Below are 25,128 nucleotides of genomic sequence, written 5' to 3' on the forward strand. Positions count from 1 at the left end.
GAGTGGGTGGCGGGGGTGGGGAGTGGAGCGGGGGAAGTGAGGGGGTTGTGGGGGTGGCGGGGGGGTGGGGAGTGGAGTTTGGGGGAAGATGAAGGGGTTGAGGGGGTAGCGGGGGGGCAGAGGGGAGTGTAGTGGGGGGGGGGGTAGAGGCTGGGGGGAGGCTGTGGATGGGATGCTGAGTTGCTGAATGCTGCCTGTTCTTCATTCCCAGACACCCCTTCGCGAAGCACTGCCCAGGTGACCAGAGGCAGTACAAGGTGTGTGCTGTTGAGGTAAGATTGCCCAACAACATTCTTCATTGCAGTTCACAGATCCCTTTTCTAATGGTACCAGGGACCCTGACATCTTCCCAGTATAATGCTGCGGTAGTGCAATGGTTACATTACTTGCGAGTAAATGAAAGGTCTGGACAAATTCTCCAGAGTTCAAATCCCACTGTGTCAGTTTGAGATTTCGAATTCGGTAAATTCTGGAAATAAACTCAGGTATCAGTTGTCAGAACTCCCAATGGATCACTCAGCTCCTGACCTCATTACAGCCTTGGTTCAAACATGGACAAAGGAGCTGAATGCCAGAGGTGAGGTGAGAGTGACTGCCCTTGACATCCAGGCAGCATCTGACCGAGTGAGGCATCAAGGAGCTAAAACTGGAGTCAATGGGAATCAGGGGGAAAACTCTCCGTTGGTTGGAGTCATACCCGGCACAAAGGAAGATGGTTGTGGTGGTTGGAGGTCAATCATCTCAGCTCCCGGACATCACTGCTGGAGCTCCTCAGGGTAGTGTCCTCGGCCCCAACCATCTTCAGCTGCTTCATCAACAACCTCCCTTCCATCATAAGTCTAAAGTGAGGATGTTTGCGGCTGACTGCACAATGTTCGCCATTCGCGACTCCTCAGACACTGAAGCAGTCCATGTCCAAATGCAGCAAGACCTGGACAATATCCAGGCTTGGGGCTGGCAAGTGACATTCACGCCACACAAGTGCCAGGCAATGACCATCTCCTACAAGAGAGGATCTAACCACCGCCCCTTGACATTCAATGGCAACACCATTTCTGAATCCCCCACAATCAACATCCTGGGGGTTACCATTGATCAGAAACTGATCTGGACCCAGCCACATTAATACTGTGGCTACCAGGGCAGGTCAGAGGCTGGGAATCCTGCGGAGAGTAACTCACCTCCTGACCCTCCCAAACCCTGTCCACCATCTACAAGGCACAAGTCAGGAGTGTGATGGAATACTCTCCACTTGCCTGGATGAGCGCAGCTCCAACAACACTCAAGAAGCTCAACACCATCCAGGACAAAGCAGCCCCGCTTGATTGCTCCCCCTTCCACAAACATTCTCTCCCTCCACCACCGACACACAGTGGCAGCCGTGTGTACCATCTACAAGATGCACTGCAGCAACTCACCAAGGCTCCTTAGACAGCACCTTACACCCCCACAACCACTACCATCTAGAAGGACAAGAGTAGCAGATACCTGGGAACCCCACCACCTGGGGGTTCCCCTCCAAGTCACTCATCATCCCGACTTGGAAATATATCGGCCGTTCCTTCACTGTCACTGGGGCAAAACCCTGGAACTCACACTCTAAGAGCACTGTGGGTGTACCTACACCTCAGGGGCTTATAATGAAGGATGTTGTGGGCCTTCAAACTCCCCCAGATCCTGACTCAAGTTCTGGACTAAAACAATGCAGTAAGTCTGATGGTTTCCAAGTTCTAGCTGGGCTGGTTGCTGGGGTGATATTGGGTTGTCAGGTGCTCAGTATCTTGTCTCTGTTCCCCCCTCAGGATTGTCCACCGGGATCAGAGGATTTCCGACAGATTCAATGTGCCGCCTACAATGGTCGCCCCATCCTGCAGATCCCAGGCATCCCCTCGGAGTGGGTTCCTTTTCACGGAGGTGAGGGCTTTTCCATATTTTCAGCTCCCCCACCTCTCCCGAAGATCCACACTCGGGTACCATTATTGGTGCATCAGCACCGGCCCACCTCCCCCAACCCCCCCCCCCCCCGCCCCCCCCCCCACCTCCTCCACATCCCTCAACCCCCCCCACATCCTCCCCCACATCCCCCACCTCCTCCACATCCCCCAACCCCCCCCACACACACACCCCCACACATCCCCGACCTCCCCTCCTCCACATCCCCCAACCCCCCCCCCCACCCCCGCCCCCCACATCCCCCACCTCCCCTCCCCCACCTCGCCCACCTCCTCCACATCCCCCAACACCCCCCCCACCTCTTCCACATCCCCAACCCCCCCCACATCCTCCCCCACCTCTCCTACCTCCCCTCCTCCACCTCCCCCACATCCCACAACACCCCCCCCCACATCCCCCAACCCCTCCCACATCCCCCAACTCCCCCTCCTCCCCCACCTCCCCTCCCCCATCTCGCCCACCTCCCCCAACCCCCCCACTTCCCCCACATCCCCAACCCCCCCCCCACACACACCCCACATCTCCCTCCACATCCCCCAACCCCCCACAACCTCCCCCACCTCCCCTCCCCCAACCCCCCACATCCCCCAACTCCCCCTCCTCCCCTCCTCCGATCCCCCAACCCCCCCACATCCCCCACCTCCCCTCCTCCACCTCCCCCAACATCCCCCACCTCCCCTCCCCCACATCCCCCAACCCCCCACCTCCCCTCCCCCATCCCCCCCACCTCCCCCACCCCCACCTCCCCATCCCATCCCCCCCACCTCCCCCATATCTGGATAGTGAGCTGTGCAGCTGTGAAAGGCCTCATGTTGGATAACAATCGACCACGCGAACTCTGTATCCACACTGGGTGATTCATTTAGTCACTGAAGCAATCCTGTGATTGACAAAATTATTATTTATGTCACTTGAACATCTGACTGTTGTATCTTCTGCAGAAACTTCAGAAAGAAAGAGTTGCTGTTTCATTTTCTCAGGTTTTCTGACTCTGAATCCATTTGGCTACACGTGTCTCTCTCACTGCCTGTCTGTTTTCACTGCCTGTACCTGCTGGTGCCTGTATCCACCGTTGCTTGTAGCTGCTGTCGCCTGTACCTGCTGTTGCCCATACCCGCTGTTGCCTGTACCCACTGTTGCCAGTACCCACTGTTGCCCATACCCGCTGTTGTCTGTACCCACCGTTGTCTCAACCCATTGTTGCCTGTACCCGCTGTTGCCTGTACCCACTGTTGCCCATACCCGCTGTTGTCTGTACCCGCTGTTGTCTGTACCCACTGTTGTCTGTACCCGCTGTTGTCTGTACCCGCTGTTGTCTGTACCCACTGTTGCCCGTACCCACTGTTGTCTGTACCTGCTGTTGTCTGTACCCACCGTTGTCTCAACCCGTTGTTGCCTGTACCCGCTGTTGCCCGTACCTGCTGTTGTCTGTACCCGCTGTTGCCTGTATCTACCGTTGTCTCAACCCGTTGTTGCCTGTACCCGCTGTTGCCTGTACCCGCTGTTGCCTGTACCCACCTTTGTTGTCAACCCGCCGTTGCCTGTACCCGTCTCTCTCTGCTTCCTTTTGTCTCCTTCCAGTTAAATCTCCCCACAGCAGTGACCTTGAGAATTATTGACTGTTTGGCTGCATTTAGTCGCCAATTTATGTTGTGTGGCACCAGCTAGTCCCGGAAAGATCCACCCTGTGAGCGAAACATTCTTAACGAGGGGGTGGCACTGCTGAAATGTGAACCTATTTTATTGCCATCATTCGGGCATGATCTGCTTTTGTTGATTTTGCCGCAAACTCTTTCACTTTTCACCAGGCAGTGATTCTGTAAACAGAAACATGTTCCCTTTGATCAAACCCACTCTCAAAGGACATCAATGTGCTCCCACTCTCAGCATCTTGCCTGTTTTAAGCTGCCATTTTTATTAAGAAGCAGATCAGGGGCTCGTTCAGACTAAGTTGTCCATTCTGCTGTCAGAATCGTCGTGACCCGACTTCATTATCTCTACCTCACCATAGCCCCACTCAAACCATGGGAGATCCTCCTGGTTTCCACATCCACATCCCTATCGCGCTGCTTCACCTGTGGCATTGTTGCCTCTGTGTTCAGAAGGTCGCAGGTCCCAGTCTCCACTGCGGAGACCTGAGCCCCTCATCCAGGTTGACATTCCAGTGCCGTACTGAGGAGGCGCTGCACTGCCACTTTTGGATGAGGTGTTGAAATGATGCCTCATCCCCCCCCCCCCCCCCAGGTCAGGTGGATGTAAAGAATCTGATGGACACAACTTTGAAGAAGATCAGGGGAGGTATACACATTGTCCAGGTGAATATTTATCCTTCAACGAACAGCAGTAGAATGAGAACTCATATCTTCAAGCACTGTGCGTGGGATCTTGCTGTGTGTAACTTAGATGTCACACTTCCGACATTACAACAGCGACTCCCAAAAAAGGAAACATATTTCGTTGACTGCAATGCATTTTGGGACATTCTTGAGGTTCTGAAAGGAGGAATGGGACTGATGGGATTGCTCCTCGGAGGGATAGCACAGATTCAATGGGCCAAGTGGCCTCCTCGTGTACCCTAAAGATGAAATGTGTTGTCGAATTGTGAGTCTTGTTTTTTCCAATTTTAAAATGTTAAGAGAAGAAATTGTGGAAATTGCCTCAGTTTGTCGGCCAGATTTTGTGTTGGCAGCTTGCGGTGGGTGAACCGAAGCACAAGGAGCCATTCGGCCCATTGTCTGACTGATACCCTCTTTGTGTTTCTAGCCTCCAACCCGTGTGAGCTCAGCTGTTTAGCCAAAGGGAAGAACTTTTATTACAATTTCGGCCGTGTGTTAGATGGGACAGAATGTAAGGCTGGTTCCACTGGTGTGTGCATCAATGGACAGTGTTTGGTAAGTGAAAGGAGTGGTTAGACGGTCCAAGGGGAGGTAAGGCCTCAATGGAGGTTGAGGCCCATATTTAACATTGAGCATTAACGTTAGTAGAAAACTCCTTTGTGTCAGGGAGTCAGCTGTGGCTCTGGGTCAGCTTCGAATCAGAAAGCTGTGGGTTCAAGACCCACTCCAGAGGTTTGAGCACAGCATCCGGGCTGGTACAGCCGTGCAGTCCTGAGGGGCTGCCATTGGAGTTGGGGGGGGGGGCTGCCTTTTTGGAGGAGCCATTATGGCACAGAAGGTGCACAGTGGTTAGCACTGCTGCCTCACGGCGCCGAGGTCCCAGGTTCGATCCCGGCTCTGGGTCACTGTCCGTGTGGAGTTTGCACATCCTCCCCGTGTCTGCGTGGGTTTCACCCCCACAACCCAAAGATGTGCAGGGTAGGATTGGCCACGCTAAATTGCCCCTTAATTGAAGAAAGAAAATTGGGTACTCTAAAAAAAAAATTCTAATTATGGTGCAGAGGACGCCATTTGGCCCATCGCAATACTGAACCCAGGCCTCTGCGGCTTTGTCAGGTCCCGTGGCATTATTTATTTAAAAATATTTTTATCCGCCATATTTTCATCAGTTTCGCCAGAAAAGAAAAAAAACAACAAAACAACCCCAACAATGTAAAACCTAAACCATCGACTCGTAAATCAAAACGCGAAATAAACAGCTCACAAGCCCCGCCTTAGCATCCAGCAGCAACCAACCCCCGAACGTACACGATAAACAATCCCCAAGAATTGTAGAACTCCTCCTCCCCCCCCCCCCCCCCCCCCCCAATCTCGGCTCAATCGTCACTTTCAGGGTCACAAACCCCAGCAGGACCCCCCGCCATGCCAAGGTGCAGAGCGGAGAAACCCATGGCGATATCTTGATGACCAGCGTGAGCATTTTCCCCAGCGTCCTGGTCAATACTTATCCCTCAATCAACATCACAAAAAAAAGATGAATGGCCATTATCAAGTTGCTGTTAGTGGGATCGTGCTGTGCACTCAATTGCTGCTGCGATTCGCACATTACCGCAGTGACTACTCTTCAAAAAGTACTTCATTGGCTCTGAAATGCTCCAAGACATCATAAAGCCACCATTCAACTAATTATTTATTTTCTTTCAATGATATACTGGGATCTGTTCCACATCTTTAATCTCTGTTCTATTTTTTGATCAAATAACTGAATTGCTCCAGAACATTATTAACACAAGAAACAGTTTGTACAGAGGGTCAGAGCCAGGGGTCACAGCAGCTCATAATCCCTGGGCCTGCCCCTTCATGAGAAAGCTGAGGTTTTGAAAGGGAAAGTTGGGGGTCACTCTTTTGATCCAGACACACCAGAAGGCAAGACTCACTACGGCCGTGAAGGGCAGTCGCTATCCGGCTCCTGCTCCGAGGGAGAGCCTGGGCTGAATCTGGCTCAGCGAGTGTCAGACGTTCCCCGGAAACTGTACAATGTTGAGACTGTTTACCTGACGTTGATGGGACATTGGCATCACTGGACAAGACCAGGATGTGTGGGCCATCCCGAATTACCTGTGAAAGTGCCCATTTGAGAGGGACAGTTAAGAGTCACAGTAGATCAGACCAGGTAAGGATTTCTTTAGTAAAGCAGATGGATTTTCACAATAATGAATAGTCATGGTTCCCATTGCTGACGCCAAGTTTAGAATTCTAGATTTTACTGAGCACCAGTTACCTGGGCAGGATTTGAACCCCTGGCTCCAGAGCATTAGCCTGGGTCTCGGGATTACCATTCAAATTATATTATTACTATGCTACTATAACCATGGCTGTAACCAGGGCAGTAACCAGGGCTGTGATCAGGGCTGTAATCAGGGTTGTAATCAGGGCTGTAACCAGGGCTGTAACCAGGGCTGTAACTCGGGTTGTAATCAGGGCTGTAATCAGGGCAGTGGTCAGGGCTGTAACCAGGGCAGTGATCAGGGCTGTAACCAGGGCTGTAATCAGGGCTGTAACCAGGGCAGTGATTAGGGCTGTAACCAGGGCTGTAACCAGGGCTGTAACCAGGGCAGTAACCAGGGCTGTAACCAGGACTGTAACCAGGGCTGTAACCAGGGCTGTAACCAGGGATGTAATCAGGGCAGTAACCAGGGCTGTAACCAGGGCTGTAACCAGGACTGTAACCAGGGCTGTAACCAGGGCTGTAATCAGGGCAGTAACCAGGGCTGTAACCAGGGCAGTAACCAGGGCTGTAACCAGGGCAGTAACCAGGGCAGTGATCAGGGCTGTAACCAGGGCTGTAATCAGGGCTGTAACCAGGGCTGTAACCAGGGCTGTAATCAGGGCTGTAACCAGGGCAGTGATCAGGGCTGTAACCAGGGCTGTAACCAGGGCTGTAATCAGGGCAGTAACCAGGACTGTAACCAGGGCTGTAACCAGGGCTGTAATCAGGGCAGTAACCAGGACTGTAACCAGGGCTGTAATCAGGGCTGTAACCAGGGCTATAATCAGGGCAGTAACCAGGGCTGTAACCAGGGCAGTGATCAGGGCTGTAATCAGGGCTGTAACCAGGGCTGTAATCCGGGCAGTGATTAGGGCTGTAACCAGGGCAGTAACCAGGGATGTAATCAGGGCTGTAATCAGGGCAGTGATTAGGGCTGTAACCAGGGCTGTAATCAGGGCAGTAACCAGGGATGTAATCAGGGCTGTAACCAGGGCAGTGATCAGGGCTGTAACCAGGGCTGTAACCAGGGCTGTAATCAGGACTATAATCAGGGCTGTAATCAGGGCAGTGATTAGGGCTGTAACCAGGGCTGTAATCAGGACTGTAATCAGGGCTGTAACCAGGGCTCTGTACGAGTGTAATTGGGAATTTATTTTCCTTTATTATATCAGTTCCTATGAGATGAAATCCTTTTGAATGACTGACTCCATACCCTGGCTTTCAATGATGATGAGTCCAGTCTACATTCTGAAGAAAGGGATTGAGGCCATTCACATGGCTATCACTCCCATACCCCTCTTTTCTGTTGGGGCCTGTTCCCTGCTCTCTCTCTATAACAGAGACCAGTTAGTAGATTAACCCACTTTGCACCAGTTTCAGTTCCAGGGCGCAGGCCTGGGAACATCGGTAAACATGCAGCCCGAACACTCTTCACTCTCCCTGTAAACATTTTGGTAACACTGGGAACCTCAGCTTGTGCTTTGTGTCATTGTCTACCATCTTCTCTCCCTCAGACAGTCGGTTGTGGTCAGATCCTGGGCTCGGAGGAGAAGGAAGATGTGTGTGGTGTGTGTGGTGGTCAGAACAAGACATGCCAGCAATATCGGAGCATTTTCATCACTCGTCAACTCACTCCTGGTGATTGTCAGACATTCCCCTGGTGACTGATTCATGCGTGGACCAAGAACAGCTCCTAACCTGTGTGTGTGGGTGTCTCCGTCTCTCCCTGTGTGTGTGGGTGTCTCCGTCTCTCCCTGTGTGTGTGGGTGTCTGTCTCTCCCTGTGTGTGTGGCTGTCTGTCTCTCCCTGTGTGTGTGGGTGTCTCTGTCTCTCCCTGTGTGTGTGGGTGTCTCCGTCTCTCCCTGTGTGTGTGGGTGTCTGTCTCTCCCTGTGTGTGTGGGTGTCTCTGTCTCTCCCTGTGTGTGTGGGTGTCTGTCTCTCCCTGTGTGTGTGGGTGTCTCCGTCTCTCCCTGTGTGTGTGGGTGTCTCCGTCTCTCCCTGTGTGTGTGGGTGTCTCTGCCTATGTTTATGTCTTTCTCCCTGTGTGTGCGTGACTTTCTCCTGGGCGTGCACCTGAATGGGACTCCCGCCGTTGCTCCACTGAAGATCCTTAAATGGCCAATAATGGCCACATCGCTCTTTTCCCGCCCGTTTACCTGAATGTTCCGGCTGGTGGTCACATGATAGATTGGGGTCTGTGGGGGCTCCTGCCTCAAAAATCTGGGGCACCCTCTCTCAAGGGCCCGGTGCTCTAGACTTCCCCCGTATGTGACTCCTGACACCCTGATCACCCTCTTCGTGACCCCCCCCCCCCCCCCTTTCAGGCCGTTACTACCCCGTAATTGGCCGGAAGCTCCCGATGACAGGCGGAGGTCCTGCCTTCTGCCAATCAGAGCTCAGCCCTGCTGGAGTTGGGGGGGGGGGGGGAGGGGGGGAATGTGTTCTGGTGTGTGTCCCTCCGCCTGATGTGGGGTGACTGGGTTACGGGGAGGTGTGGGCCTGAGTGGGGTGCTCTTTCTAGGGGCCGGTGCAGACTCGATGGACCGAATGGCCTCCTTACGAAAATGAAAAAATGAAAATCGCTTATTGTCATGAGTAGGCTTCAATGAAATTACTGTGAAAAGCCCTAGTCGCCACATTCCGGCGCCTGTTCGGGGAGGCTGGTACGGGAATCGAACCGTGCTGCTAGCCTGCTTGGTAAGCCAGCGATTTAGCCCAGTGAGCTAAACCAGCCCCTGTAGGTTCTATGATTCTATGATAATTCAGGCCTCCGTGTTTGTCTCTCCCAACGCATGTATCTCCGTGTCTGTGTGTGGCAATGTATAACGGTCAATGAATCAGTCCCTGAATTTCTCAAACTCAATTCCTTCAGGCTCATTGGAATATAACGAGGTGACCATGATCCCGGCCGGGGCCACTTACCTGAAAGTGACTGATAATAGCAGCAACTATCTGGGTGAGCAATTATTTCTTTCTGAAATTTGGCGTTTAAAGACTTCAACGCACACCTGATGCACCTGGTGCTAGAACTGGAACGGAGGCCAACATGAGGAAGAAGCCGCCTCTGACGAGATGTCCTGGCAGGATTTTGGTTGCGGGCAGGGTGAACGAAGTCACCCAGGAGGGGTCTGTGGACCAGTGGGTAAACGCTGGTGAGGTTAACAGGGTTTAATGACGAGGATGGGTTGCACAGACTAACCATGGATATGGAAGGTGAAGATGTTTTTAGGCTTTACTGATGGGGGAATCCAGCCATAGGACATTTTAACGGGACCAATTGGAGTGATGTCAGAAAGAACTGAACTGGGGAGGGAGGGGCTGAGTGGCCTAGTCGGGCAACCCAGAGGCCCAGGGCCAGTCAAATGGTGACATTTGAATTCAGTAAAAAAAACCTGGAATGAAAGGTTTAAGGATGAGCATGAAATCATTGTTGTAAAAACCCACCTGGTTCACTAACGTCCTTTGGGGAAGGAAATCTGCCGCCCTTACCCGGTCTGGCCTACACGTGACTCCAGACCCACAGCAAAGGCTGCCCTCTGAAGTGGCCGAGCAAATCAGTCATTTCGAGGGGGGTTAAGGATGAGCAATAAATGCTGGTCCAGCCGGCGATGTCCACACTCCATGAAGGATTTTTAAAAAAAACTTCCTGGAAGAAAAAGGTGGTGGAAATCCAGAGCGCTCTTCCCCAAGAAGCTACTGAAGGTGGTGCTGCCGTGCATCCTGTAGGTTGTGGGCACTAACTCCAGCCTGGTCCGAGGCAGGTGAATTGACTGGATCCTGGACGGAATGAGGCAGGTTTACCCCACTGGAGGAAAGTGAGTGAGCACCAGGCGGAGAACAGGAACCCCCAAAGATCGATCAGCCGTTGGCCCGTTTGATTTGCACAGTAGGTGGGTGTGTTTGGGATTTGTGACACCATTTGTTGAGGGCGCTCGGGTGCATGTTGCTTATTGGGTGGGATGCACTTGGTGTCCGTGGACCCAGGGTCCCAGCCACACCCTTTGCCTTCAGCAGGGGTGATGTCCAGTGTTCTGTTGTTGCTGCTCTCTGCCCTTCACAGGTGAGCACGTTTTGAGCACTAATGAACCTTTTACCTGTTGAATTCCCCACAGCCTTACAGAATGGAAACTATAACTACATCATCAATGGGAACTGGGCCATTAACTGGCCAGGGACGTACACTGCAGCCGGAACCAAGATCCACTACAGGCGGTCAGCTGATCTTGGCGAGAGCTTTGAGGCGATTGGGCCCACTAAAGAGGACCTACATCTGCTGGTAAAATCAATCATTGTGATCGGCCAGAACTCCTCACTCACAACTGTGTTGAAATGGAGACTCCTCGCTCCGTCTCCAACTCAATAACTCCAAAGACTTTGAACCTGTGGAATTCCTCACTCATCCCCACCTCCCACCATTAGGTGACACTTAAAAACTCAGTTTGATGTTTCCCAACCGTCTGAATTCTGAACATTCTCCCTCAATATCTCCTGTGCGAGCATTTAGATATTTGGTTGTCAGCTAACCCCGCATTAGGAATCAAAGTATCTTACCACAGATGTGTCCAATCGAGTGATGCCCCCAACTTTAAAAGGGTTGGCAAGGTAGAATTCATAGAATTTACAGTGCAGAAAGAGGCCATTCGGCCCATCGAGTGTGCACCAGGTCTTGGGAAGAGCACCCTACCCGAGCCCATACCTCCACCCAATCCCCATAACCCAGTAACCCTACCCAACTCTATGGGCAATTTTGGACACTAAGGGCAATTTAACACGGCCAATCCACCTAACCTGCACGTCTTTGGACTGTGGGAGGAAACCGGAGCACCCGGAGGAAACCCACGCAGACCACGGGGAGACTGTGCAGACGCTGCACAGACAGTGACCCAAGCAGGGAATCGAACCTGGGACCCTGGAGCTGTGAAGCAACAGTGCTAACCACTGTGCCACCATGTCGTCCATATTCAGGCCCTCATTTGGCACTTTTGCCAATCACATTAAGTCCATGTGCTCTGGTTACTAACCCTCCTGCCTCTTGCCCTATTTCAAAGACTAGCTGACATTCCAGTCGGTACCTGTTGGAGGCGCTGCAGCTCCATTTAGTGACACAGTAACTGAAGTCCCCTGTGCGTGTGGAAGATCCCATGGCCACCATTGCACAGAAGGGCAGGGAGTTCCCCCCTCCCCCCCCCCCGGTGTCAGGGAGTGTGTGTCCCCTGGTGTTAGGGAGTTTCCCCCCCACTGGTGTTAGAAAGTCCCCCCCCCCCCCCCCGCCTGGTGTCAGGGAGCCCCCCCACCCCCCCGGTGTCCTGTTCAATATTTATCTCTCAATCAACATTGCAAAAAACAGATTGTCTGATTATTATCACATCGCTCTTTGTGGGATCATGCTGTGCACAGCATGATCCCACAAAGAGCGATGTGATAATAATCAGACAATCTGTTTTTTGCATTAGTAAGTAATAGTTATCTACATTAGTAAGTACACTTCCAAAACTGTGTCATTGCCGGTAAAGCCCTTTGGGACATAGCATAGAATCCCTACAGTGCAGAAGGAGGCCATTCGGCCCATCGGGTCTGCACCCTCAGCACACCACACCTTGAGGTTGTTGATGCAATTTAAATGGGAGTCTTTCTTTTCACAGGTTCTGGCTATGGAGCAAAACTCTTGGATTGATTATGAATACTGGCTTCCTAACGATCGATACTGGCTGTACCACGGAGAGCGGAGTGCTCTGCAAGAGGCCTATCGGACGGTTATCCAGACGCCTCGATCAGTCACACACACACCGCAAACTGTGACCACCACCATCCCGATGACAAGCACAATCACCTCCGGTTAGTTTCTGAGCCATTGGGGTTGCCAACATTGGTTAGTGATTTTCAAAGAACAAAGAAAAGTACCCATGATGTGGAGATGCATTGGACTGGGGTAGCACAGTAAGAAGTCTTACAACACCAGGTTAAAGTCCAACAGGTTTGATTCAAACACGAGCTTTCGGAGCGCTGCTCCTTCCTCAGGTGAATCTGAGTTCACCTGAATCAGGTTCACCTGAGGAAGGAGCTGCGCTCCGAAAGCTCGTGTTTGAATCAAACCTGTTGGACTTTAACGTGGTGTTGTAAGAAAAGTACAGCACAGGAACAGGCCCTTCGGCCCTCCAAGCCTGCGTTGACCATGCTGCCCGTCTAAACTAAAATCTTCTACACTTCCTGGGTCCGTATCCCTCTATTCCCATCCTATTCATGTATTTGTCAAGATGCCCCTTAAACGTCACTATCGTCCCTGCTTCCCCCACCTCCTCCGGCAGCGAGTTCCAGGCACCCACTACCCTCTGTGTAAAAAAACTTGCCTCGTACATCTCCTCTGAACCTTGCCCCTCGCACCTTAAACCTATGCCCCCTAGTAATTGACCCCTCTACCCTGTGGAAAAAGCCTCTGACTATCCACTCTGTCTATGCCCCTCATAATTTTGCAGACCTCTGTCAGGTCGCCCCTCAACCTCCGTCGTTCCAGTGACAACAAACCAAGTTTATTCAACCGCTCCTCATAGCTAATGCCCTCCATACCAGGCAACATCCTGGTAAATCTCTCCTGCACCCTCTCTAAAGCCTCCACATCCTTCTGGTACTGTGGCGACCAGAATTGAACACTATACTCCAAGTGTGGCCAAACTAAGGTTCTATACAGCTGCAACATGACTTGCCAATTTTAGGGCAGCACGGTGGCGCAGTGGGTTAGCTCTATAGACTCACAGCGCTGAGATCCCAGGTTCAATTCTGGGGCACTGTCGGTGTGGCGTTTGCACATTATCCCTGTGTTTGCGTGGGTTTCACCCCCACAACCCAAAGATGTGCAGGGTAGGTGGATTGGTCACGCTAAATTGCCCCTTGATTGGAAAAAATGAATTGGGTACTCTAAATTTATTTTTTTAAATGACTTGCCAATTTTTATACTCAATGCCCCGGCCAATGAAGGCCTTCTCCACCTGTGTTTCCCCTTTCAGTGACCTGTGGACCTGTACACCTAGATCTCTCCGACTGAGGGTTCTACCATTCACTGTATATTACCTACCTGTATTAGACCTTCCAAAATTCATTGCCTCACATTTGTCCGGATTAAACTCCATCTGCCATCTCTCCGCCCAAGTCTCCAAACGATCTAAATCCTGCTGTATCCTCTGACAGTCCTCATCGCTATCCGCAATTCCACCGACCTTTGTGTCGTCTGCAAACTTACTAATCAGACCAGTTACATTTTCCTCCAAACCATTTATATATACTACAAACAGCAAAGGTCCCAGCACTGATCCCTGCGGAACACCACTAGTCACAGCCCTCCAATCAGAAAAGCACCCTTCCATTGCTACTCTCTGCCTTCTATGACCTAGCCAGTTCTGTATGCACCTTGCCAGCTCACCCCTGATCCCATGTACCAGTCTGCCATGAGGGACCTTGTCAAAGGCCTTACTGAAGTCCATATGGACAACATCCACTGCCCTACCTGCATCAATCATCTTTGTGACCTCTTCGAAAAACTCTATCAAGTTAGTGAGACACGACCTCCCCTTCACAAAACCATGCTGTCCATCGCTAATCTGTCCACTTGCTTCCAAATGGGAGTAGATTCTGTCTCGAAGAATTCTCTCCAGTAATTTCCCTCCCGCTGGAGAGGTTTAGGGTAGGAATTGCAGAGTCCGAGGCCCAGACAGCTGAAGGCACGGCCGCCAGTGACGGAGCGATGGGGGGGTCGGGGGAGGAAATTCGGGGAGCCGATCCCGATTCTCCGAAATGGGAAATCGAGGATTGGGGTTGAGTGGAGGCTGGTAGCGAATGGGAAGTGACATCCCGTAGGAATCCATACTGTTCACCATTTCGATCAGAAATTGGAGGGATGGCACTGATATTTGCAGCTGGTACCAAGTTGGGCAATGGAGCTCTTAATGTAGAGAACAGCAACAAAATACCAGCAGTTAAATAAGCTTCCAGAGGGAACAGATCAACAGCAAGTGAAACTCAATATAGTGAAGCATGAGCTGATGGGTTTCAATTGGGAGGATTAAGGCGGCTGCTTATTCCATGGAAGGTGAAAATTATATGAGGGAGAGGAACGAAATAATCAAGATGTAAAGATATGGAAATCATTGAAAGTAGCAAAACAAGTTGACGAGACCATAAAGACACAAACAACGTAATGGGGGTCCGTTACTGAAGGAATTGTGGTCGGCTATATTAGGGGTATCGCGGTACCTAGGTGGGATGTCCCTTATACTGTAGTATGAGTGGTAGAACCTGCCTGTTGGTTCCGCCCAGCAGGCGGAGTATAAGAGTCTGTGTTTCACCCACAGCAGTCATTCTGTACCGGAGCTGCTGGGGTAACTACTTGTTCATTAAAGCCTTCAATTGGACTACAATCTCGCTTCAGTAGCGATTGATCGTGCATCAGGAATAGAAGGCAAAAAAAAAATAGGGGGGTAAATAAAAAGGAAGGCGATCTCCCTTGTGTCCTTGTCAATGTTTTTCCCCAACCAACAGCAATAAATCAAGCAGATTGTGTTATTAACATTGCTCTTTGTGGGATCTTGCTGTGCAAATCAACTGCTTAGTTACCTCTACAACAACGACTATAATTCAAACATACTCCACTGATTGTAAAGCAGTTTGGGTTACACTGAGGACAGGAAAGGCGCTATAGAAATTCACATATTTCTTTACATCTTTCTAATGTGCTGTTATTTTTTGATTCTCAGCTGGAAGGCCCCCTGCTCTCCCTCGCTATAACTCAGCTTCACTGAGAAACCGTCTTCCATCACCATATAGACCAGGTTAGTGCAGCTCCTGCTCTCCCTCGCTATAACTCAGCTTCACTGAGAAACCGTCTTCCATCACCATATAGACCAGGTTAGTGCAGCTCCTGCTCTCCCTCGCTATAACTCAGCTTCACTGAGAAACCGTCTTCCATCACCATATAGACCAGGTTAGTGCAGCTCCTGCTCTGACACTCAACAACTCAACTAAACTTGTGAAATTGCCAAATGTATTGGAATTTCTAAGTAAATATGAAGTTGTATTTTTTGTCCCTAATTCATGGGGAAAGTAAACTCCGAAAGAGGTAGCTTCCTCCACAGCATGAACGCGAGTGTGCGCGATTGCAAGGGGATCGAGGGGTACAGATTCGCAAATCATTAAAGGTAGCCACACAGGATAACCAATCCATGAAAAATTAATCAAAACCTTGGGTCTAATTGCTAGAGGAATAGAAATGAAAAGTATGGAAGTTATGTTAGGCCCACACACACACCCATGGCCACACACACGCCCGTGCACACACACACGCCTGTGCCCACACACACGCCCGTGTTCATGCACACACCCATGGTCATGCACACACCCGTGCCCACGCACACACCCATGGTCACGCACACGCCCGTGCCCACACACACGCCTGTGCCCATACACACACCCGTGCTCATGCACACACCCATGGTCACGCACACGCCCGTGCCCATGCACACCCATGGTCATGCACACACCCGTGCCCGCACACACGCCTGTGCCCACACACACGCCTGTGCCCACACACACCTGTGGTCACGCACACGCCCATGGACACGCACACGCCCGTGCCCACGCACACACCCATGGTCACCCACATGCAGTCACGCACGCACATTCATGTACATGCAGTCACACATACATAAGACATGCACGCACAGCCATACCCACAGACTTAACACACATGCACACACATGTGCCCAGATTCACACACGGGTCCACACACAGACACGAGCGCACACGCCTACAGACACAAGTGCACATGCCCACAGACACGAGCGCACACGCCTACAGACACAAGTGCACATGCCCACAGACATAAACATATGCACACACTCAAGGGAATTGTCAGTAACAGGAGGCTGAGTGTGTCTTGTGCCCCAGTAATAATGGTGAGGTACAAGAGAGGGAGCTATTGTGGGGATGCCTGTAACCTCCATACCCGCTGACACAGACACTGTTATGCATGAACAGCTATGACTCGGAGTTCAGGCTGCTGGATCCCAGTGGACTTTAATCCTTTAAAATCTGCCTCCGAAGCTTCTAAACTCAGAGTGTTGACCTTTTTCTACTAAAGCTACAGGCAGGGATATGATCCACGAGTCACGGGAAGCTGGTTAAGAGGATTAAATACGTCAGCTCCACTTAAAGTTAGTAAATGTGAATGAGTATCTGCCTGCTGTGAAGGACAGTCCGCCCCCTTTACATCCCAACACATCTTAAATTATTAAGAGAAAGGCAGACTTGTGGCACCTTTCATGACCTGTGTCCCAAATTGTCTCACGGCCAATTAAATGCTTTTACCGGTGTAGCCACTTGTCTGTCCGACATTACCAGCTGGAAAGTAGCAAGTTGCCATAAACAGCGATGCAACGATGACCAGAATCTGGTTCTCGTGATGTTTGTTGAAGGGTAAATATTAACCAGCTCACCGGGGAGAACACGTCTGCTCTTTGCCGATTAGCGATGTGGGACTTAGTACAACCCACCCACCCGAGGGAGAAGCCAGAGGGCCTCAATTTACTGTCTCCTCAAAGAGGTACCTCGACTGATATTAACTTTAATTGACCTCGCCTCTCATCCACCAATCGCACAATAGTTCACCACACTGTACATAACCTACACTCCCCCCCCCCCCCCCAGTCAGGGAGAAGCCTTCGGGGTTTTTGATCTTTTGGTAAAGTCCTTTTACATCGGAAGTCTCAAAGTTTTTTTTTTCTTTTTTTTAAATAAATTTAGAGTACCCAATTATTTTTTCCAATTAAGGGGCAATTTAGCATAGCCAATCCACCTATCCTGCACATCTTTTGGGCTGTGGGGGTGAAACCCACGCAGACACGGGGAGAATGTGCAAACTCCACACGGACAGTGACCCAGGGCCGGGATTCGAACCCGGGTCCTCAGCGCCGTAGGCAGCAATGCTAACCATTGTGCCACCGTGCTGCCCTGGAAGTCTCAAAGTTAAGCCACAAAGGTGGAGAGATGAAGGAGATTGGGAAGATGTGTTTGGATGGTGACATCATGACACTGAAGAGGGTAAAAAGATGAGGAGGCTGACGACAGTGAGCGTACTGATGCATTGGGAAATGTTTAGCCCCGATTTACCATCGTACCTTCTCCTAATATGGCGATGTGCTCATGTCTGAGAGAATGTTCCAGAATCTCCGCCTTTTCAGACCCTTGTTGTTTGTACTGCCAAACAGCAGGAAGATTTCTGGCAGGTATTCAGTCGATGACTTAACCCCAGCGAACCCATCAAATCCCTCGTTAATTGAGGATAGTTATGGATGCCAAAGATTTCACTGCTTTTGACAAACTTTTAATTTTTTTTTCGTTCGAAATGCACCCATTATCGCTGAAAACTAACCGTCTTGCTGGGATTTCCTTCAATGTGCAAAGTTAGAAACATTGAAATGTTTCACCAAGGGCCAGGAACTGAGGGCTTTGAACCCCCTGGATCTCAGTTGATATCTAGACTCCTGGAATGGAACCAGCTGGCAGTAATGGGTGAAATGAGTTTAACCCTATTCATTCCAGCTCCACAGGCTGGAAGATTTGCGGAAGAATTAAATAGAATTTGCCCACATCCACAAGATGTCGCCTTGCAGGAAGTTGCCAAACCCACAGTCGCTACCGTCTAGGACAAGAGCAGCAGATACCTGGGAACCCCACCACCTGGAGGTTCCCCTCCGAGTCACTCACCGCCCTGACTTGGAAATATATCGGCCGTTCCTTCACTGTCGCTGGGGCAACATCCCGGAATTCCCTCCCTAACAGCACAGAGGCTGTACCTACACCACATGGACTCCAGCGGTTCAAGAAGGCGGCTCACCACCACCTTCTCAAGGGCAACTAGGGCTGGGCAATAAATGCTGGTCTAACCAGCGACGCCCACGTCCCGTAAATCAATTTTAGTCCAACTGATCAATGCTCCTTACGGGTCACCTCCCAGCTGCCTCGTTCCCATCCTATCACCTTATTTTCCTTTTCTCCTGCATCTCTATCCTGCTTCCCTTTAACTTCTTCAATATTATTCAACCCAATTCCTCGCTACAAGGTTTTATTTTTTATTCTTTAACGGGATGTGGGAAGTCCACGTTCTCCCCATTCTCCAGGTGAAGACCTTTCTCTGCATTCCCCACTGGATTTATTCGCCACTGTCTCAGTCCTCTCTGCTCTGCTCACAAGGGCAAACCGTTCCTCCAAGTCGTATTCAATCAAACACTTTTTGAATTTAAAAGCCTTGATCAGGTTTTACTCTTCTTGCGATAAGCCAACACGATCATTCCTGCTCGCGAAGACAGGAGATTGTGCGATGATTCTTGCTTCCAGGCTGGAGATAGAGGGAGGAGGGCGAGGAGGGTGGGAGGAACAAGGGGTTTATCAGAGTAAAGCAGAGTGAGGTGATGTTGTGATGTTAAGTTTGATTGGAGAAGAGCACCAGGGTATCTAAGGAGGAATGTCGAGGGGTGTGGACAGAGGCCCATGTTCTGTTTTGTTTCTAATTAAAGGGGCAATTTAGCGTGGCCAATCCACCTACTCTGCCCATCTTTGGGTTGTGGGGGCGAAACCCACGCAGAAACGGGGAGAATGTGCAAACTCCACACGGACAGTGAGCCGGGGCCGGGATCGAACCGGGCCCTTGGTGCCGTGAGGCAGCAGTGCTAACCACTGCGCCACCCTGCCCACCATGAGGGCCATGTTCTGTGATTTTTTAAAATATATTTTTTAAAATTGCGTTTTTGAACAAAGTATATTTACCGTTATGTACACAGATTAAGAAATATATCTATACATATGGAAGGGAAGGGCACACCCAAACATACCAAAACAAAGTTATAATAAAAAATAAAATAAAAAACAAAATAGAATAACTGGTAGGGTATTGTGCACCAGCTCAACAGCAGCAACTCTGGGCAATTGGCAAAAGTATTTACAACACATAAGTAGGCATCTGTTTGTGGGGGCGTGGGGGGGAACTGGGCAGGTAGATATACATTTGGGTGCCAGAGAAACAATTACAGAGGGTTCTTGTGATACTCGAATGGGTCTGGTGTTGGTGTTGTCACTTGCTTCTCCCGGACGGATCTCGCTGTCGTCTCGCGCTCACCTCCGCTTCAGCCGTTCCTCCCATCTTTCGCCTGGATTCTCCTTGTTCTCTGTTCCTGGAGATGCCAAGTTTGTTTTCGTATCCCGTGCCCTCCGTCCAGCCCTCATTTCCCTGCCTCTCCCCCCACCTCCCTGGTTCTCCTCTCTTGTTCCCTGTCCCTTCCCTCTCCCCCCTCCTCCCCCCGTTTCTTCCCCCCTCCCCTGTGGTTCGCCTATGTTCTGTGATGTTACTTCATTCATGTTGATTGAACATAAGATTAGTGAGTAGAGGAGGCCATTCAGCCCCTCGGGCAGCCTGCTACCCCACTCAATAAGATCATGGATGATCTGGTAGTAACCTCAAATCTGCATCTCGCCCGCCCCCAATAACCTATCACCCCCTTGCTCACCCAGAATCTATCCACCTCGGCCTTAAAAATATTCAGACTCTGCTTCCACCACCTGCTTAGGAAGAGAGTTCCTGACCTTCTGAGAGAAAAACAATTCTCCCCATCTCTGTTTTAAATGGCCGACCCCCTTATTGTTAAACAGTGGCCTCAAGTTCGAGGTTCTCCCACACGAGGAAATTTCCTCTCCACGTCCACTCTGTCAATACATACCCCTCACTAAAATAAACACTTCATAAAAGGAATGATCTCTATCAGTCTTGGTGGACAGCTGCATCCCCACTAACTATTCCCTAACATTTTATACTTAGTAACAGCAGGAGGCAGCTGTGAAAGTGAAATGTGGGCCAGGAGCATTGGCACGGTACGAGATAGTTTAACTCTGCCCTGGGCACGTGCCAACGTCAACTCCGGAGTCAACGGCAACCAAACAATGTTAACACCACAAGGTTAAAAATGGTGGCTGCAATCTTTGTCTCCATTGGCAACAGATTTCCAAAACCAAATGAAACAAAGAACTTGCCTTTCGCAACCTTGGGACATCCCAAAGCGCCAATGAAATACTTCAAACATGTAGTCACCGTAAATGTCACCATAGTCCCAGAGGACCATGGGCTGCTTTTCTCTTTGAGGGGGGGGGAGAGCTGACTGGTGGTGGTTTAACTCGAGGGTCACCGCACCTCAGGCGAGGGGCAAGGGTTGAGAAGGCGGGGCCTTCACGGAAAGCCTCAGCCGATACGGGAATTGAACCCTCGCTGTTGGCCTCGCTCTGCATCACGAACCAGCCGTTAACTGAGCTAACGAGATTTCTTTCTGCGTTCCAGCCCTGGAGTGCGACGTGAACCCTGTAACCTCTGATCCAGCGACAGCAGAGTTATCCCTCGGGCCACTAACTGCAGAGGGGCAGAGAGTTCCCGGCGGGAATCCAAGGCTAGTATCAATCCCTCAACCAACATCAGGGAAAAACAGATTGTTCGGGAAACGGGCACATTGCTGTTAGTGGGAGCTTGCTGTGCACAAATTAGCTGCCGCATTTCCGACAATGGTGACTTCACTTCAAAAGTACTCCAATGGCAGTGAAGCACTCACTCTGCGACTTTCCGAGGAGGTAAAAGGTGCTGAATAAATATGGGCAAACCTTCCTGCTCCCTCGGTACCAATCTCAACCCAGTTCCTTCCTTCACAGGAAGTGAGCATCGCTGGCTAGGCCCAGAATTTATTGCCCATCCCTAATTGCCCTTGAGAAGGTGGTGGGGGCAGCATGGGTGGCGCAGTCGGTTAGCACTGCAGCCTCACGGCGCCGAGGTCCCAGGTTCGATCCTGGCTCTGGGTCACTGTCCGTGTGGAGTTTGCACATCCTCCCCGTGTCTGCGTGGGTTTCGCCCCCACAGCCCAAAAATGTGCAGGTTAGGTGGATTGGCCACGCTTAATTGCCCCTTAATTGGAAAAACAATGAATTGAGTACTCTAAATTTACAAGAAAAAGATGGTGGTGAGCTGCCTCCTTGAACCGCTGCAGTCCCTGTGGTGTAGGTACACCCACAGTGCTGTTAGGGAGGGAGTTTGATCCAACAACACTGAAGGAACGGCCAAGTCAGGATGGTGAGTGGCTGGGAGGGGAACCTCCAAGGGGTCGTGTGTCCATGTGTCTGCTGACCTCATCCTTCCAGGTGGTGCAGGTTGTGTTTGGAACGTGCTGTCGGATGAGCCTTGGTGAGCTTGGTGAATCCTGTGCTGTGATCTGCCATCTTTCTTTGTGTCCCAGACAATTGTGGAAAGTGTCGAAAGGTTCGTGGGAAGTGGAATCGGGTCAGGCAGTACTGTGAGAAAGATTTTGGTGAGTCTGTCCTCAATATTTCATTGTCCTCACTCAAACTGAGGGTCATTGGTTCGGCCAAGGGATGAGGTTTCCAGCTTCCTTAGCAAGGCTCAAGGTTGGATTGCAAGCCAGATGTTTCCATGTAGAAGATGTTATTCACTAACGTTTTCTCATCGCCTCACCGTCAGGCACTGGGGTATGATGGGAAAGGATGGATCAACAAGCTCCATGACAGGGTCACAGGAAAATGATCAGTCCATACATCTATTGAAAGGCCCCATAATTCCAATTGAATCAATTGATCATCGAACCCTCCATAAATTTGATACTTTCGCATTTATATAGATTCCATCACTGGGGCAGAGCTGAGGCCCAAACCTAACCTGCAATGGTCATAGAATCATACAGCACAGAACAGGCCATTCGGCCCATCGAGTCTGCACCGGTCAAAAACAACCACCTATCTATTCTGATCCCATTTCCCAGCACTGGGCCCACAGCCATGTCTACCCTGGCTTAGCAAGCGCACATCTAAATACTTCTTCAATGCTATGAGGGTCTCTGCCTCCCCCACCCTTTCAGGCAGCGAGTTCCAGACTCCCCCCACCCTCTGTGTGAAAGGTTTTTCCTCACATCCCCTCTAACCCTCCTGCCCCTCACCTTAAATCTCTGCCCCCTGGTCACTGATCCCTCCACCAAGGGGAAAGGTTTCTTCCTGTCTACTCTATCTGTGCCCCTCATAATTTTATACATTTCAATCATGTCCCCCCTCAGCCTCCTCTGCTCCAAGGAAAACAATCCCAGTCTATCCAATCTCTCTCCATAACTAACACTCTCCAGCCCAGGCAACATCCTGGGTAAATCTCCTCTGCTCCCTTCCCAGTGGCTATCACATCCCTCCTATAATGTGGATTCCAGAACTGCCCACAATACTCTAGCTGTGGCCTAACCAACATTTTATACAGTTCCAGCATAACCTCCCTGCTCTTAAACTCTATGCCTCGGCTAATAAAGGCAATGTTACCATTTGCCATCTTAACCTCTGTACCCACCTGCTCTGCTACCTTAAGGGATGGGTGTACATGCCCACCAAGCTCCCTCTGATCCTAGGTGCTTCCCAGAGTTATCATGTATTCCCTTTGCCTTGTTTGTCCTGCCCAAGTGCATCACCTGACACTTATCTGAAGTGAATTCCATTTGCCACCGATCAGCCTTGGTCAGGCTGCTCTGGGCTAGAGATCCAGGGACTTGTTAGCCTGGGGTTTGGCGAGATGACCAACATGTGAGTTACGTGGGGAGAAATGAGTAGGTTCTCAACATGACATTGGCTCCCTGTGTGAGTACAAGCTGAGGACAAGCAGGGTCAGATTGTGCTGTTGATGAACAGTGAGCTGTTGCATGGGGATCTTGATGCTAATGGAATCTCATGGTATTCCCATGGGGAGTCAGCACCTTCAGGTGAGCAGGGAGGACATTGATAGTGGTGCCTAGATAGCGCACTGCCCTGAGGAACTATACTGAATCTTCTCTTCTCTTTTCCTTCCCAGTTTTACATGTGAAGATTATTAGCAAGAGAATCATTGGATCAGAAACACGTTACGATGCTCATGTGGTGACCAACTATAAGACAAGGTTCGCTGTCCTTAGGCGGGAGTTTCTGTGGGTCCCAAACATCTGTGACTGTCCCAGAATCTTCACTGCCAGGGAGTACGTGGTGATGGCACTTAGACATGTGAACTATGAACGGACGCTGAACAGGATTCTCCTGGCACCGGACAGCTTCGTCAGAGCCTATAGGCCCAAAGAGGACAAACTCCTGAAGGGTTTAGACGAAGAGTGTGAGAGGCGGGGATACCAGCTCAGGGTGAATGCATCTGGATAGGGTTCAAACACACATCAGTGTGGTCTGCGGCCGTTAACCCTGCGCAGACTGGACTCAAGCTAGATCGAGGGGCAAATGGGATCTCTGCCACCTCAGAGTTAGTTGGCAGACAACAAGCTGTGGATCAGTTGGCATTACAGACCAGTTAGAATCTTCACATTGGGCATTCTGCTGCACCTTCACACACCAGAGAACATAGAACATAGAAAAGTACAGCACAGAACAGGCCCTTCGGCCCTCAATGTTGTGCCGAGCCATGATCACCCTACTCAAACCCACGTATCCACCCTATACACGTAACCCAACAACCCTCCCCCCCAACCCCCAACCCCCAACCTTACTTTTATTAAGACACGACGGGCAATTTAGCATGGCAAATCCACCTAACCCGCACATCTTTGGACTGTGGGAGGAAACCGGAGCACCCGGAGGAAACCCACGCACACACGGGGAGGACGTGCAGACTCCACACAGACAGTGACCCAGCCGGGAATCGAACCTGGGACCCTGGAGCTGTGAAGCATTTATGCTAACCACCATGCTACCCTGCTGCACCAGAGATAACAATCACCAAACTGACCCGGGGGTCACGCTGCTGTTTGCACTGAATGAAGTTAAAATCCCGTCACCCCTGACCCAGAATCACACACCTTGTTATGGAATGAAATTCATTGCATTTTTCATTCCGTGGGAAGGTTCGAGAAGAGTTTTAGCCTTTTATACCCACCTGAACTCTCTCCGGTCAATCTCGCGCTGGACAGACTGGGTTGAGATTGATTATTGTGACCAATACGATCGGATTGTATGAAGTGTTCAGATGGAGTGGGTCTGAAATTCCTGACATTACAGGAACTTTGAGCAGAGAGTCCAAACCCGCTATCTATCCATAACCTCACGGGGAATGAAGAATTATATCTTCCTCCTGACATAAACCTACCTGTAGGTTTGCAAAGTAGAATCCACTGCAGGACGTTACTGGTCGAAATTCAGCGTCACGAGAGGCTGTTCAGCTCACAGGGCTAAATCGCTGGCTTTGAAAGCAGACCAAGGCAAGCCAGCAGCACGGTTCGATTCCCGTAACAGCCTCCCCGAACAGGCGCCGGAATGTGGCGACTAGGGGCTTTTCACAGTAACTTCATTTGAAGCCTACTCGTGACAATAAGCAATTTTCATTTTCATTTCACAAACTGCTTGATAAGACAATGGTCATTTTTGACCTTTCTCCGGGCAGCACGGTGGCGCAGTGGGTTAGCCCTGCTGCCTCACGGCGCCGAGGTCCCAGGTTCGATCCCGGCTCTGGGTCACTGTCGGTGTGGAGTTTGCACA

The 25,128-nt window shown here is 50.7% G+C and overlaps 1 protein-coding gene across 1 annotated transcript in view; it reads left to right on the plus strand.

Moving 5' to 3' along the window:
* Positions 1–24,072, plus strand: part of adamtsl5 (ADAMTS like 5) — a 54,070-nt gene extending 29,998 nt beyond the window's left edge. The window contains exons 2-11 of the mRNA XM_038784051.1: positions 212–272; positions 1,803–1,914; positions 4,717–4,844; positions 8,073–8,196; positions 9,431–9,514; positions 10,671–10,834; positions 12,201–12,393; positions 15,303–15,377; positions 21,867–21,938; positions 23,468–24,072. Coding sequence (XP_038639979.1) covers positions 212–272; positions 1,803–1,914; positions 4,717–4,844; positions 8,073–8,196; positions 9,431–9,514; positions 10,671–10,834; positions 12,201–12,393; positions 15,303–15,377; positions 21,867–21,938; positions 23,468–23,802 — 1,348 coding nt within the window. The 3' untranslated portion in view covers positions 23,803–24,072. The remainder of the gene's footprint in view (positions 1–211; positions 273–1,802; positions 1,915–4,716; positions 4,845–8,072; positions 8,197–9,430; positions 9,515–10,670; positions 10,835–12,200; positions 12,394–15,302; positions 15,378–21,866; positions 21,939–23,467) is intronic.
* The last annotated feature ends 1,056 nt before the right edge of the window (positions 24,073–25,128 follow it).

Source organism: Scyliorhinus canicula, chromosome 24, assembly GCF_902713615.1.
Source record: "Scyliorhinus canicula chromosome 24, sScyCan1.1, whole genome shotgun sequence".
NCBI classification, from domain to species: Eukaryota; Metazoa; Chordata; class Chondrichthyes; order Carcharhiniformes; family Scyliorhinidae; genus Scyliorhinus; species Scyliorhinus canicula.